Source organism: Alligator mississippiensis, chromosome 2 (genome assembly GCF_030867095.1).
Source record: "Alligator mississippiensis isolate rAllMis1 chromosome 2, rAllMis1, whole genome shotgun sequence".
NCBI classification, from domain to species: domain Eukaryota; kingdom Metazoa; phylum Chordata; order Crocodylia; family Alligatoridae; genus Alligator; species Alligator mississippiensis.
Window position 1 is genome coordinate 233,612,685 of NC_081825.1, and position 16,226 is coordinate 233,628,910.

Sequence of the window (16,226 nt, forward strand, 5' to 3'; positions counted from 1 at the left end):
CCAGTTCTACTGAGGACATTAAATTACCTTCCTATGTATGCCTTTTAGATTAAACTGAACTAATCCAGGCACTAGGACACTGTCTCCTTCTCCTGTGTCAGCCAACTACAAGATCATTGACTGTACAGATATCTCACCCCTTGAAGCAACTTTCATCATAGGATCTGATATACTTTGAAGACATGAATTAAGCCTCACAACATGCAGTGAGAAAGGGAAGCAGGGGTTTTTTTTTCAGTTTTACAAGTAGGTTGAAGTGAGACAGGGAAAAAGTTATTAAACTATTTATCTTTGTGATTTATGCACCACCCTTGCTAACAATGGCTCAAGGTGGCTTACAGTAAAAGAAACAGAACAATTTACAAGGGCAGCTAGCATAAGCAAAACAAAACAAAGCAGAAACCCACTAAACAACATTTCAGCCTAGCTTTGGTTGCCAATAACTGGCCCAAATAGAAAGGTTTTGCAGTGCTTCCAAAAGATAACCAGGCTCAGGTGAGTCTTAAGATAATATAAGGCTAGATCTACAAAGGAATGTAAATGTGACAATGCCTAACTTTCAGTTGCCCAGCTCTAAAATTAGAAACCTCAGCCTTGAGTGAAGTGCCAGAGTTCCCTAGACCCCAGAATAAGATTTGCGATATGTATTGTATGCATGTGGAAGGGAGAGTAGAGGGCCAGAGTGATAAGGCCATGTGTACGCTACCTAATAACAGAAGGGTATGTCTGAGGTCATACGTGTCTCAAACTTAGGTGTCCATGGCCAGGTCTGTACCATAATATACAAGAGTTGAACCTGGAAATAAAATGATAAAGATACTCCAATGCATACCTTTATGCTTGTTCTCAAGACTTCAGTTTCTGGTATGCTTGAGAAAGGCCCCCCAAAGACAATGCTGTAGTGTGTCCTCTAGTGTGTGTCCAGGCTTGGGATGTGTATGTAGAGCCAACTTGTTCTCTATCACCCAGTAAATCAGTTGTAAAAAGTCAAGAATGGAACATAGGAATCCTGCTTCCCATTCTCATGTTCCAGCTACTAGGACAGTGGCTCTTGATCTTTTTAGACTCAACAAGACCCCTCATTAAACTCAAGGTACCCCTCAGAAAAGACCAGCTCTTAGCTTTCACTTGTTTTTTAACTATGGAAAAAATAATAGAGAAATTCTTCTATTGCAACAAACTCAGGAAGATCACAACAAGTCAGAATGGTTTTCACGTTATGGATCCCTATTTAAAATCTCTGGGTTTATCTTGTGAATAATGTGTCTTTGCATAGCCAATGGTGCTAATACTGTACATCACCCTTAGAAGGATAGTGTCGCACAGCAGCCTGGTTGAGAATCACTATCCTAAATCACTGTGCTAAATATTACTGTGCTAAACCATGTTTATAGTGTTCTTGGTCCTAAAAGGGAGAACATAAATAACCTATAATGGAGTGTATACACCCAACATTAGAGCAGGGCAGGAATGGGTTAATGGTCCACCGCAGAGACAGGAAGTTAAGTCTGCCCCACTCCTCAGGAACTGTCAGAAGTAGCAACTCAGTGGCAGCCTTAATTTTGGAATGAACAGTGTCATTCCAAAACACCCTCCTGAATACTCAACACAAAGCTTCCAACCAAGGATGTCAATGCTTGACTAAGCCTGAAAACCTCCTCAGAAAGGAATGTCAATAGTCCCACCCTAGAGACAAAGAAACTGCAGCACAGAGAACTGCACCCATGTTCATACACAAGCTCCACGTTAGAATGGGAATTAGTTCCCAAGGTCTCCTTATCCTTAACCCATGCTTTGCTTCCCACACCTTTCAGAAATGTGATCAATGCTACAGGTGAGGCTACAAGAGTCATAGCAGAAGACATGAAAGGAATTTCTTAGCATGCATAAAGTTTGCTATAAAACCAGATTTGTTATCTCATTGTAGGAATGGCAGAATAGCGACGCATTTCAAAGACACTAGTTTTATACTGAACAGTGTTAATGACTGCTATGGTGTTTTTAATTGCTCTGAGCCCAGGTGCTTGAAAGAGATATATTGTTCAGTGACTAGTTTCAATTATCTCCACATAACAGAACATGGACTTCTACAACCCCTCTGCAGACTTCCTGTTTCTAATCTAAGCCCTTTAAAGCAACAGTTCCCAATACCCATCTTTACTTTCTAGCCAAACAACTTAATAATGGTATTTAACAAGCAATATTGATATAACACAAGATTCCAGATAACTAAAACCTACTTAGTAGCTAAACTAACATTGTCTGATTAACCCAGTGGTTCCAAACCTTCTAGAATCGAGACACCCTTCAATAGGGTCAAGATCCCTCATTAGACTTGAGTTACCCCTCAAAAATGCCAGCTTTTAGTTTTCATTTGTTTTTTGACTACAAATTTGCATGAGGGTTCAGATTCTCATGGGATTGGCCTCTTTTAAAGCAGTATGCAGCTGTTCACTTCTGTTTGGTCACAGAAAGAGTGCTTTCTGGAACCAAATCAGGTGAAAATTGTTACTTCTCTCTGCACCCCCCCACTCCCAAGAGGGGGGGGAGCAGCTCCAATCCATCCACCCCACCCCACCCTCCAGCACTGACTGAGGAACCCCAAGAATGAGCTCCCTCTGCTCCCTTTCCCCCCTCCCATTCTGAAAACAGTGTCTGGGCCGGGAGGGAGGAGTGGCACTGCTATGGAGACCAGGCTGCAGGCTCACAGCAAAAAGCTGGAATCCCCAACTCCCCGACGCAACAACAAACTTCTGTTGGGTCCAGGAGATCATTTCAACTCATAGCAGTTCCTGCAAAGCACTATGAGTTGCAACAGAGAGCTGGTCTTCTGTCTGTGCCCTAGATGGCTGCTTGGGACACATTTCAGTGGCAAAAAAGGAGGCGACATCTTCCCTGGCAGCAGCAAACCTCCAGACACTGCCACTGCACTTTGTGCTACACTGTCCAGGGCACAGGACTCCCCAGTTATGCCTCCAGATAGAAGGCAGCCCCTTTGGTCCCTTGCCCTGCCCCTAAGGAAGCCTTTCAGCTTGCCTGATCATCTGTTCCTGCTCCAAGAATAAAGGGTTCTGTGACTGATATTCTTTCCACAGGTGATTTTTTTTTTAATCACTTAAATCCAGACAGTCTTAAAAAGAAAGATTTAAAAAAGAGTCATTACATGGAACCTTGACTCTGAAGTTAGCACACTTGTTTTAAGTTCAGTCTCTCTAAACAATTTCCCTGGGTTTAAAAGACAGTCAGATGGTCATTCAGAAAGTGGTTCAGGATATGTTACTCTTTCTTACCTTACTTTACCACAATACTCTCTCAGAATAAGTTGCACATCCACAAATCCACCTCTCTCGTTGATTCCAGTTTCTTCTTGTTTCACAAAGGTACATGTGATCCATGTTTAGCCCAACAGCTCTGGCTGTGTTCAGAAAACCTGAACCAGTTGGACTGACAGACTCACCCTTCTTCTGTTTGCCCCATTATTTCAAAAAGGTAGGACAGATAAATAACTCCAGACTGGGAGGATACTTCAAGATACAGAAAGTTGTGACCTTTTCTGTGGCACTTCAGATAAATTATGCATACTAATCAGAAAGAAATAATTTCCTCACATTTCAAGATCAGGGAGCAGAGACAATACATGAATATAGCACTGGCTCTTGTGTCACATCAGCCCTGCAATACAGTTCTAACATGAATGCCCTTTAAAGTGAAATGAGTTTGTTCTTCTCAGTCCAGTTGTTAATTAATAAGGTCATCATCTTGAGGATGACCTTTCTATCCAAAGGGCCAGTTTGGAGCAGCAGCAACAGGCTGGTGAGTCATTGATGATATGTGTGGCAAAGGGGGCACTAGGATATCTTACTAGGGACTCACCAGTCACTCTTCACTGATGATCAAGCACCTTGTGGGTCACACCTATATGCTGAGCAAATCGATCTAGTCAAAAGATGGTTAATCTTTGTAATGTGACAGCATGCCCATTGCTGATTTGAGAATAAGCAGCTTCCTAGAATCATCCCAATTCTCTCAGTTCAGGGACTGATTTATGAGGACTTACTTTTCCTTGTTTCATTGCAGGCTGCCCTTTCCACAGGAAATGCTGTAGCAGCTGTTGTCATGCTGTTCAGAACAAGGATCCACAGATCAGCTAAGACAGAGAACTTTAGGAACAGGGAAAGTCACTGGCCAGAAATCAAATGAATCATCCCCTGGTTGTGAATGGGTTGAGCAACTGAAGCTTTTCAAAACACTTTAAATCTAGGCCTCTGGCATGGCAACAGGTCATGTTTCCAACATGCTATACAAATGACATTGACATGAGACTAAGAAGAACCTTGAGCAGAGAACCTTCACACTCTGCCCTTCCACCATGTGAACATGCCCCCTTCCTGTCACTCCTAAGCATGACTATCTCAAGCAACATGCTCTTAGGGTAGATGTCTACACTGATAGTTATCCATGGGCTCAGGTTTATGTTCATGCTCCAACCACCTGACCTTTCCAGGTTAAAACCCCCTTACTCATATCCTGGGGCAAGCCTGCAAGCTCTGCTCTGTATCCAGCTATGCACTCATCTCAGTTTACTATTTATTCTATACACAGCCGATTTGCAGTGTGGTTACAATGTATTGTGAGCTGCAGAGCATTCATCCAGGGAGACTTTTACCATCAATTCCACAATTTCCCTGTCCTACATTTTGCTATTTTATGGTACCTTCTTCCTCCTCCCTCTACTACCTAGAAGCTTAGGGTGTTTTTATAGCTCCTGGTCTAGCAATAACCCCTCATTTTCCTCATGGAATGCTTCAAACTTCCAGAACAGCTCAAAGGAAGCCCTGCTCTGCTAGTCTGACTGCAGTCCCCCTGACACCCTGTTAATTAACCAGAGGAGTATAACTGAATTTTGGTCAACATCTAGAAAGACTACAGCAGCATCAAGACTTCACTTGGATCCTTGCTGCTGTGACGGGCTGACTGGTAGTGACTTAGCCCAGGGGTTTTGAAAGGGCAAAAGATGATTGGAGAACTTCGGATTCCCTTTCCTCACCAGTCTGGTAATGATTTGGCCCAGGGGTTTTGAAGGGGTAAAAGATGATTGGAGGACTTGGGATTCCCGTTCCTCACCAATCAGGCCCCAGAGACTCACCCTCCATGTCCCCTGATTGGCCCCTTGGGTCACCTAGAGGGGGATAAAAGGGGTAGTGCAGTGAGGGACCACGAGGAAGGAGCTTCAAAGAGTGGGCAAGAGCTGAGCCAGTGGGGTGGGAGTAGTTGCCCCAGAAGAACCTGAAGGAGCAGGACTTGCAGGGAGCAGTTGGACCCTCAGCAGCGCAGCATGTGGCTGGCAGGAAAAGTTTCCTGCTAGGCTCCAGGATCCCCTACAAGAGGCTGTGGCCAGCAGGAGATGCTCCCACGCTCCAGCAAGGATCTGAGCAGCGACCTGAGAGGTTCCCAGCTCGGCTTCCAGCTCCTCCAATTGGAGGCCAGGCAGCTTGACATGAGGCTGGGGCTCCAGGAAGGTCAGCTTGGAGCAGTGCTACTAATGATAGCTTGTAGTGCTACTAGTAGTGGCTGCGTGGTAGCCTTTCTGCCTACTATGTAGGAGACTGGAGTTCAAATCTCAGCTGGGTTGAGTGACCTAACAAGAAGCAGATCTTCTTGCACTGGAAAGAGACCATTGTGTTTTCTCCCTCTCCAGGTACCTAGGCCCTATATTTCTTGTCATTTGACATTTTGTATTTTGTGCCTTTTATATTTCGCCAGCCAGTATTGTTTGCTCTGCTGTTTGTGTTTTATATTTTGTTAACCGTCTTTTGTCAATGATTGTAAGTGTCTAACCTTTGTTGAATCCTGCCCCCTTGGGGCATTGTAGTGTCCACTATACCCCCTTGATTTATGCCTGTTATGTTCCCAGTATTGTTCCCTCATTAAAAGGTATATGGTTAAGTCCCCATTGGTGGTCTGGCTCTGCTCTATAGGGGGAGGAGAGTCCCTACACCTCCCACAGTGCTTGTGCACCTGCTTTGATCGCTTCAATTGGAGAGGGGGTGCCTCTTAGAGTACTACCCAGGTTACACTGCATTTCAGCAGCACCTGCATGCTGGCTGGACCCACAGGCACTTGCAAGAGATGCCTGTGTGCAGAGAGGCCATTACATTTTTGTTGGAAATGGACACCCCACTTGTGTGTTACAAGGGCAGAGGTAGCAACAACTGATTGATTTTGGTGTCACATCCCTGCTCATCTTTGAGACCAGCAGGCCAGAGGTAGGTGGTGAACATTTATGAAGGAAACAACACATCAGATCATGGTGATTGAAGGGGTGCATGTGGGGGGGAAAAGAGAGAGAGAAATTATGATTCTTTTTAAAAGGTCCAACCGGTGGCTGAAGAGCCTGTTTCAGTAGCCAGGGCTCCCAAGCTGTCTTTTAGGTTGGGCAACCCATTGACAGAAAACATTTTAGAGGTCCCTGAATGAAAAAAAGTGGCCTGTCCCTTGCAAGTTTGTGCTGGAGCATTTTAGAGCCCTCATAGCTGCACAATATATAATCAACGGGGGAGGTCTGTTGGTTTCTAATGTAGGTACTAACTTTGCTGATCATCTCAAAGTCCTGCTGCATGAGGAGCCTGAAACATCGCCTCCCACGTTCATGTAAAGAACAGGAAGTATACTGTTAAACTGTTTATACCTCTGAACCAGATTCCAGATGTTCCTACAACTCTGGTCAGCACTGAACCTCCTGCAGAGGGAGGAAAAGAATCATTTGGACTTTGCCATTGAGGGCTTTGTAGATTTGTCTCTAGGGAAACTGTGACTGGATTTTGGAAGTACCGCTAAAGAAGTCCCTCCTTACTAGGGCTGCGTGGAACAGCACCATTCCATTTCACCTTGAATTTCGACAGTTCAACAGAACAGCGTTCCATTTCAAATTTCATTTTGAGTTGGAACAGCTGTTCCCTTCTGTTCCATCAAAACAGAGAAGCTGTTTCAACTTTTCACTGGGGATGGGAAGTCAGCCCAGCTGGGCTGCTTTCCCACCCCTGCACTTGACCAAGCCCTACGAGGAGAGACTAGAGAAACTGGACCTTTTCAGCCTCTGCAAGAGAAGGTTGAGAGGCGACCTTGTGGCTGCCTTTAAGTTCATCACGGGGGCACAGAAGGGAATTGGTGAGTATTTATTCACCAAGGCGCCCCCGGGGGTTACAAGAAACAATGGCCACAAGCTAGCAGAGAGCAGATTTAGATTGGACATTAGGAAGAACTTCTTCACAGTTCGAGTGGCCAAGGTCTGGAACGGGCTCCCAAGGGAGGTGGTGCTCTCCCCTACCCTGGGGGTCTTCAAGAGGAGGTTAGATGAGTATCTAGCTGGGGTCATCTAGACCCAGCACTCTTTCCTGCTTATGCAGGGGGTCGGACTCGATGATCTATTGAGGTCCCTTCCGACCCTAACATCTATGAATCTAGATTGCACCGGGGGGGGGGGGGGGGGGGCAGAAAGCAGCCCAGCTGGGCTGTTTTCCCTCCCCAGCACAATCTAGCACTGAGGATGAGAAGTCAGCCCAGCTGGACTGACTTCCCATCCCCAGCCTATGGTTGAAACATTTTGACTAGCCTCCTTTTGTTTCGAGGCTATTTCGACAGCCTTTGTTTCATTCTGATTTTGCTGTTTCGACCTCGAAATTGGTCAAAACTATGTTGAAATTAAATGGCTGGCGAAATTTCGCACAGCCCTACTCCCTATCTCCCCCCAGCATAGCTTACATAGAGAAGGACTAACAGGGACAGTGCAGGATTTCGGTGATTCACAATAGTAGCAACTGCTATTTAACAGATAAACACCCTGTAGGCTAATTATCAATTTAATTGTGGCAAATCTCTTCATTACACTTTAATCCATAAATACGTTGCTTATGCAAATCATAAAATATATATTAGAAACCAACTGTAAGCCTTTGTAATGGCTCCTGGAAGTCAACAGAAGCACATGTGGGCATGGTGTTTTGGCAATATTACAAAATGTATATGGCTTGGCTTTTTCAATGGCCCTGTTGGCAAGGAAGTGACAGGTGGGGAGGGGAGAACAGGTAGAACAAACCACTGTGTAAGCCCTTCCCATGGCTCCTGTCTTAACTGAAGCTGATCAGACTGTGATAAAGCCAAAATCCTCTCTGGTTTCATTTGCTATCTACTAAATTTATCCCCTCAAATTTCTTCAAAACAATAATAAATGTGCATGGCAACACTTACTGGGCTTCCATGGCAGCTCTCCACTGCAGCAACATCTGTGGGTTCATTCTTGAAAAGAACTTCAGAGAACTGTCCTATGTCAGCTGCACAAAAAGCATCAAGGGTGGCTGCTTGGGCATTTCTGTGGCTTCAAGTACCATAACAGAAGTTGCATCCTGGGACTGCTTAGTAAAGACTCCTCTTCCTGAAGAACAGGATTGTGTAAGGCAACAGGCTTGTTGCACTGGCAAGTGCTTCATTCAGCACCTTATAGTAGAGGCATGTTATTGGGGCATTAGGGACTTTTCTGGTCCACATATTTCACTCTTGTTGTGCTTCCAGCATTGCAACTCAGCCTGGTGAATGCCTAGCTGAGCAAGTTGCAACAAAATAGCATGGTAGTAGTAAGTGTCCTGACTACAACTGCTGAAATCACCATGCTTGCTGTTTTCTTATTTTCACCAGGATGCAGTTGTGTCATCTGAACAGCTTGTGGCATGTGAGGAGATCATGGTGAAACTGGCAAAACAAGAGGAGATTGCAGTCCCAATTAGGTATGAGCTTTGCTGATAGTCGCACTAGTCTTTAAGAAGAATGATGGGTTAAATGCTAAAGAAAGTTATAAAGCCCAATCCAGCTTCTGAGCAGCAGCAGAAGGAGATGACGTGCAAAAGGACCAGAAGACAAAGGAACTGTGGGATTGTCAGTGGAGAACTCCCTAGACTTCTGCCCTATAGGATGTGGCCACACTGAAACCACACTATAAATGGCATATTTGAAGAGGTGCACAGCAGGTAATATTCACACCTGGAAATCAAACAGAACTTGCAGAAAACATGACTACAGGATTTTCAGGTAGCATGTGTATTAACAGTGGTGTGAGCATGCCCCCATCTATCAGTACAGACATATCCTTAGCTTTTCTTGCCTATTTAGATTGCAAACACAATATATGAACAGCCCCTAACACAAAGGGACTCCATGCTCAGTTTGACCCTAAGCACCATAGTAAAAAACACTATATGAAAAAGCAAAAGCAAACCTTCAGAACCACAGCTGGGTGAAATATTTTGGACAAATAAATACTCCTCAAAAATACAGTTTGTAAGTAACTGAAAATATTGACAAATTCAGATAAAATTTACTGAGTGGTTTTGGCTGAAAAAGAAATGGGGAAATATTTTTGAAAAAAGTCAAATCATTTTGCTTTGACATTTTCAAACCAAAGCTTTTACCTTTTTTCATTCCAAAATATGTTTGCTTAGCAATTTAGCTTGATTAACTAACTAAAAAGTTTAAAAATATACATGCACACAACCTAAAACTAAATAATCCAAGCCAAAATGTTTGTTTTTGTCCATTTAATGGGGAAAACAGAAATCTTTTCAGTCAATTAGAAAGAAAAAAAAATATCAGAGTGAGAGGGTGGGAGGGGGGTGGAGAGATGTTTTTATACTTTTGTTATTTGGCTCTCAAACTGAAAAATCAAGTATTTGCACAGCCCTGCCCAGAAACACACGCCTTCCAAACATTCCCAAGTCTCCTACACAGCCAAATAGACCCAAAGCAGGCCAGCTTCAAAGATTACATCAAACATTCCCAATACACAACTCTTCCATCATGACCTCACCAATACAGTCTCTGCCCCCAAAATACACCATCTAACATACCATTCATACAAGACAATAGGAATAAAACCTCCAAATTCAGGCATTCCCATCCCCTCCATTCATCTAAACACAAATTAGCATGCAGCACCTTTTAAGTGCCTGCCTATACAATAGACGGCAGCACCATGCAGAGATACTGGGCCAGTTCCCAAGAAAGATACAATAGAGCTGTGTTAGTACAGGAAATAGGGAGGTGCAGGTTACCTCTGCACAACTCTTTCTTGGCAGATTCTGATCAGAACAGACAAAGCAAATGCCATTTTCTCTGCTAGGCCGTAGGGAGGTAAGCATCAATAGAGCAGCAGCTCTAAAAGCCTTTCCAGACTAAGTCCTACAAATCCAGTCCTCTCAGCTCATGTGCCTTACCTCCACTACATGAATGAGTCACTTAGGATAAAATTCTGCTGTTTTTGAGATATGCATGTGCAGGAAAAGAGAATGCTGGAGCCCTGCTCCGTTATCAGAATCACATTTTCACCAAGATGGTACACAGAACCTAGCCAGTCCCCCAACAGGAGAACTGATCTCACATATCTTTTGCCCTTTCTCCGTGACAACACAACCTCTGTCTGCATAACTTGTGGCAGAGTCTGCCCTCAATCCAAGTGACCAGATGGCATCCTCCAAACTTCCAGCCAATCAGCCACCAGGACAACATCTGCATGGAGGCTAATTAATAGGGCCACAGCCAAATAGGGAAATTAAGGAGGCCAACACAATCATCTAGCGCATGGCCATCCATCTGAACCTCATGGCCTGCCAGCTTTGTTTATGTAAATTATTGTTAATACTTAAATTGCCAGCTGGCTTTTGGGCCATCTCATCTCCTGCTGGAAAAAATAGTTGCCATTGACTGTCTGGGTGCTGTGAGAGCACCATAATCTGTAATCTCACTGGATATTCCCTGACTCAAAATGTCAAAAACAAGAGAAGCACAAGACCACTTTTGAGAAAATTAACCCATCTCTCCCAACATCAAGGCAGTAAGGCCATACCTGACTTTGAGCATCAAATTCCACAGAGGGGGCCTCAAAACGCTACAAAAACATGTGGTTGCAGGGACCTTGGCAAGAACACCAGCCTACTCAACATGCATCTGTCAGAAACAGTAAAAATACACATGGCTGTTTTATGACAGGTATCTCCCAGCTAATCTTATAAATGAGACAATTTGGCAATCTTCATATTTAAAAAGTAGGGGAGAGATAACAGTGCTTATTTTTATGAGAGGAAACACTGCTCAAAACCTGCCAAGATACATCCCATCAAAGTAATGTACACACATGACCTATATTTTCATAATAGTGAGCTTTGCAATGGGGCCAAATTAGGGATTTACAGACCACCTTAATGCTGGCATTTCCTAAGTCTTGAGTACTTGACTTTCCACATTGACTTGCCTACATGACCTAATAGCACAAGTGGGGGCTGTAGTAGGCTGTAGTCCTCTTTGTGGACTGTCATAAAGCATGGGTTGGTGGGTTTCACAGCTGTCTGATGACAGCCTACCAGCCCTGGGAGTCCTGGGTTCAGCTCCAGGTTCCACATGCAAGTGTTTTTGAAGGGATGGTAGGACTTTCTCCTCCTATTCTGCCAGCCTGTCTCTGTTCCCTTCAGTTCCTGTCCACACCACCCCAATTTTTTCCCCTCTTCTTTTCTGGCGTCTTCTCTTGACTCAAATTTCTCCTCTCCTGGCTTCCATCTTTCTCCCCCAGTCCAGCTCCACTCCCACCATGGCTCCTATCCCTCCTTGCTCTGTAACTAAAAACTCTCAGTCTCCTTCAACCCACCTCAGCAACATCTTTCCCCACCTTCAACTTCCCCCTAACCTTGCTCCCCTTTCCTATCCCATTCCTTATCCCACTACATTGCAGTGTGGCCTGCTTCCATTCTTCTCTTCCTTGCTGCCTGGGCCTAATAGTGAGAAAACTGAGAGCACAGGAGAGGAAATCTCCCCATTAGCAGTTTTTTAAAACTTTATTTATTAATAAATCCAATTTCTGAAATAGCAAATTCAATGTTTAAAATACACCCAATTCCCTAAAATATACAAAAAGACAGATATTTTTCTTCCATCAACAGTGCTCCCTTAACTCAAGTCAAAATCCACAGGAGTCCTGTCGTCTTCTCTGCCTTTCAGTCTGACGGTTCCTTTATGTTCCAGGAAATGTTAGGTTTGTGTGTTTCTTCATCTTTATATAACAATTCACCCCCTCTTTTTCCTCAGAGCTCTGCATAATATGAATCTCACTCACTTTCTTCTACTCATTTCCGCTTTTAAAATGTTGAACTTATTCCAAAATTGCTCCTAATTGGGAACTTGCACTTTCTTCCAGTATTCAAAAGAGCTTCTTAAGTTTTCTGGTGTGGAGGAGGGAGGGTTTTTTTAAAGCAATATCGAAGAATTTCTATCAAATTTCAAAGTAAGCATCTTTCCCATTAGCACTTATGATAGCACCAGATAGAGCAATTTGGGAGAACATCCTGCTCAGTCACTGTAAACCCAAGCTGCTCAGAACAGATGAAGTCTTTAGAAAAATGTAGTAACCTATCTCTACTAAGCATGTGTGAAATGAGATTTTTTTCATAATCATAACTTGAACAAATCTGGACAAGTTTTCACAGAGAAAGTTAGTGGCTAATTTCCTCAAGAGAGGTCTCTCTCATTTTTAACACTTTGGAAGTATGAATTCCTAATGTGCATGGGACACAACAACAAATGTTTCTTAAAACCTGCTGGTTTTGTCACTGCTGTCCTAAACTCACATTAGACCTAAAGATTACCTAACCCTCACGTGATTGAACCAAGCTGCTGAGATCTGAGGTGTACTACACACCTGATTTGTCTGAAGACTGCAGAAGGGAATGCCATAAAAGGTAGAGTAAGTGAAAATCTCATAAAAATAAAGGATAAAATAGAAGGCTTAGTTCTTCAGGTCAACAATTCCTAATACTCATTGCCAGCCACTTTTCTAAAAAGTGCAGGAAGACAACAACAAATAGGCTATTAGAATATTCCATTAACCTCTCATTTCCCAAAAGGGTCTCCTGACATGAAGCTTAGTACAACCTACCTCCTCATCTCATTCCCTTACTGTAGCCACAGCTCCTGTTCCATGTAATCTGAACAGTATGAAGCCTGTTATCTTAAAGATCTTATTTTTCTTTTTTCTATTTTTCCCCTTTTTTTTTTTAATTAACCAGGAGATGCCCCCTCCTCAATGCTTCCCCCACCTTTTGATTATTTTAGTGTGTAAAAATGTATGACCCTCATGCACCCAATTGCAAGTAGTTGTAAAGTCCCTGCAAGGAAGACACCAGAAAGGAAGTTTACACAGCCTGAAATTTACTGAAAAGATATTTATGAATGCATCTCCCAGGTTCTATATAGAGTGCTCAAACTACTTTCAGCTGTCAGTCTGAAAATTATTTAATAAGTGTTGTCAAACTTCTACTTACCCAACTTCTACTTCTTTTAAGGCCTATGTTATCTGTGCTGGGTATGGCAGGAGGAGAATGAGGAGGAACTGCTACAACAGCAAAAATTAAGGACACTTCCATTAACCTTGAGGTTCCGGCTTGCAGATGAGAATGTTTTCAATATAGAAATATTTAGTCAACCAAGTTCTGATTGCACTGCTGTGGATAAAGTTCTCTCATGTCTATAATTAGACAGACATCTCCTTAGATTCCTTTCCATGGATTAAACTACTGATATTCTGTTGCATTAATCTGATGATATGACTTAGTTCAATATTGCTGTTAACTTGTTGATTTGGTAATTGAACTGCTTAATACTTAGTTCAGTTGAGCTCTAATGTTATGTTTCTTTTTTTAAATTTTAAATCAAATGCATACAAGGAAGAATACTGAATCATCTCTTCTTCAATAGACAAGCTGGACCACAGCCAGTGTGTGTCTGGGGACATCAACACACCTACTTACTAGCCTGCCCAGTTCCTTCCCAGATTAACGACAGTCAGAGGCAGGCAATTATCTTGGGCAGAGGGCCGTTTACTGAGTTTTGACAAGCCATCGAGGCTGCATGACAGGCAGGCAGCCAGGGGCAGTTAAATATTAATTTTCTAAATTTTTTAGGGGCCCCGCACGCATCCAGCCCGCAGGCTGCATTTTGCCCACACCTGCCATAGGTACTAACATTTATTGCATATATAGAATTATACAGATTTTTTTCCCCCACAGCATCCCTTCTTCATCCAGTGCGCAGAAAGGACCTGTTCTGCTCCACAGATGAAATCAGGACTGCATAGAGTGACAGGAGACTGCAGGTCCCTGGCCTCAGCTGCTGCACAAATTAGAAAATGTAGAATGATTTTATCCCTGCCTCTACCACAGAATGGCTAAGAAGCAGAGGTGTAACTAAACAGAGTTTGCACCCTGGGCAAAATCTTCTGGAGAGTGATGTGGAAAGAGGTACCGCTGAGTGGGAGAGGGGTGCTGAGAGTTGGGGGGTGGGGGGCAGAAGCAGAACTGTTAACTGCTCCAGGGCCTCAACCCCCTTCCCCTCCCTTCTCACCACCTCTCCACTGTTGCAGCAGAAGCACAGCACCTCTGCAGCTAGCTGGAACTACTGTTGCTGGCACAGACTCCCTGTGGGGGGTTCCATTCTGGGGGTGCCAGTTTCTGAGGTCTTGACTTGAGGCCCCAGGATCTAAGCACTCACAGTATAAGGGAAATCTATTTGCTCCAAGCCCAGCTCCCATTAAGTGCTCTTAAAAAAAATTGGTTTTATACAGCCAAAATCAGGCATCTCAAACATCTGTCTTTGAGCATTTTGGCCTTAATCTTGCTGCATCACTTGCCCCATCTATAGAATAGGGATAATTCTGCCACTGGTTCTCAGAGGGATGCTGTAAAGATAAATTCATTAACATTTGTAAGAACACCATGCAAACACCCCTAGGAAATTAACCATTTTTTCATTGTGAAGCCTGGCTATGCTTTAAATGAGGCTTGGGGGCTGCATACTTCATATGGAAGATAAAAAGAAACACTTAATAACTAAAAACCCATTACTGATTGAGGTAAGGTTGCTGTGAAAAAGGTAGCATGTGATCATGTCATTAAAGACTGCATCACCAGGAACATACCTATGGGGACTGATTCATTCTTAACTCTAATAGTTTAAACTTTAATAGTTGCATAAGTAATCACAGTGCTAGCAGCTCCTGACTTCTGAGTGCCAGACTCTGTGACAGGCATCTCCTTTTAAATGTAATTTTAGAACATCCCCAACACCACCCTTCCCCTGCATGCTGTAAGTTTGTCAGCTAAAGTTCAATAAGCAATTTTTATTCCTTTATCACAGAAGACATACACGTACACAAATCTTGGGGTTGTCCATATTCTGTCTTTAAAAATTATGGGCACTTGATTAGGCTGGCTTTCCAGGTCCAGCTGACTGACCAGAGCAGTGTGCCAAAGTGCAGATACCCCTGCCCTACCACGCTTTTTCAACCTTCATCTCTTTTTTGCATTATGAGATAGTGATAAAAGCAATACCTACCAGCAATAAGCCTGTTGGATTTGACTCTCTACCATCCTGGCTCAGTGCTTTTAAAAGCTTCAAGTACAGAAATGGACTGTCACAGCATTATAAGGAGGGTAAAAGGGCAAGGATCACAGATGTGTCAGTTGTTCTAATGCATTGGTTTTGTTGGCCTCAGTTTCCCCATGAGTTGTACTATGGTATTTGAAGTCACAATAAAAAAAGAGAGCTGTACCAACCTCTGCCAGGGCAGCGGAAAAGTGATTGCAATTCTTGTGCATGAGATGGTATGCATTGCCCTTGTATTCCTTGCCCAGCTCCTCCATAATTTTATCCACATCCTCTTCCGTGAAGTCTGTGGTGCCCAAGGCAATGGATTCTCTAGTTAAAAAAACAAAAACAAAAACACGCAACAGGAAACATATGGGAAGACACAGTGAAGAGGACTGAGACAGAGACAGGCAAAAAGTGAGAGAAAAGGAGGCACTGGCAAGCAGGTTAGACTTAAAATTTGGAAAAATCAAAGTATATTTAGAAGTAGTGAAGAGGTCCTGATGGCTAGCACTGTGCGATAATGTCTTCTATTTCTCTACCAAGAAGCCCAAGCAACAACATGGAGAGCTGCTCCACAAATGGTCCTGAAAAAACTGACTGAACTCTGAGCCTCAGGGAGTAGTTTGCTATCCATTCAGCCTCTGGCCCCGAAATGGGCCAGTTATGGTGATGCAGATACCTGATGGTCAGTAATGGATTGAGAAGCTTCCCTGAAAAATGAATGTGGCATAATAGGCCATAGTTCTCAGAGAGCAAAAGATCTTCAT

At 43.4% G+C, this 16,226-nt stretch overlaps 1 protein-coding gene across 1 annotated transcript in view; it reads right to left on the reverse strand.

Moving 5' to 3' along the window:
* LOC102560248 (deubiquitinase DESI2) overlaps nt 1-16,226 on the reverse strand; it is a 101,978-nt gene that overhangs the window by 14,860 nt on the left and 70,892 nt on the right. Inside the window, exon 4 of the mRNA XM_019476852.2 lies at nt 15,645-15,786. Coding sequence (XP_019332397.1) covers nt 15,645-15,786 — 142 coding nt within the window. The remainder of the gene's footprint in view (nt 1-15,644; nt 15,787-16,226) is intronic.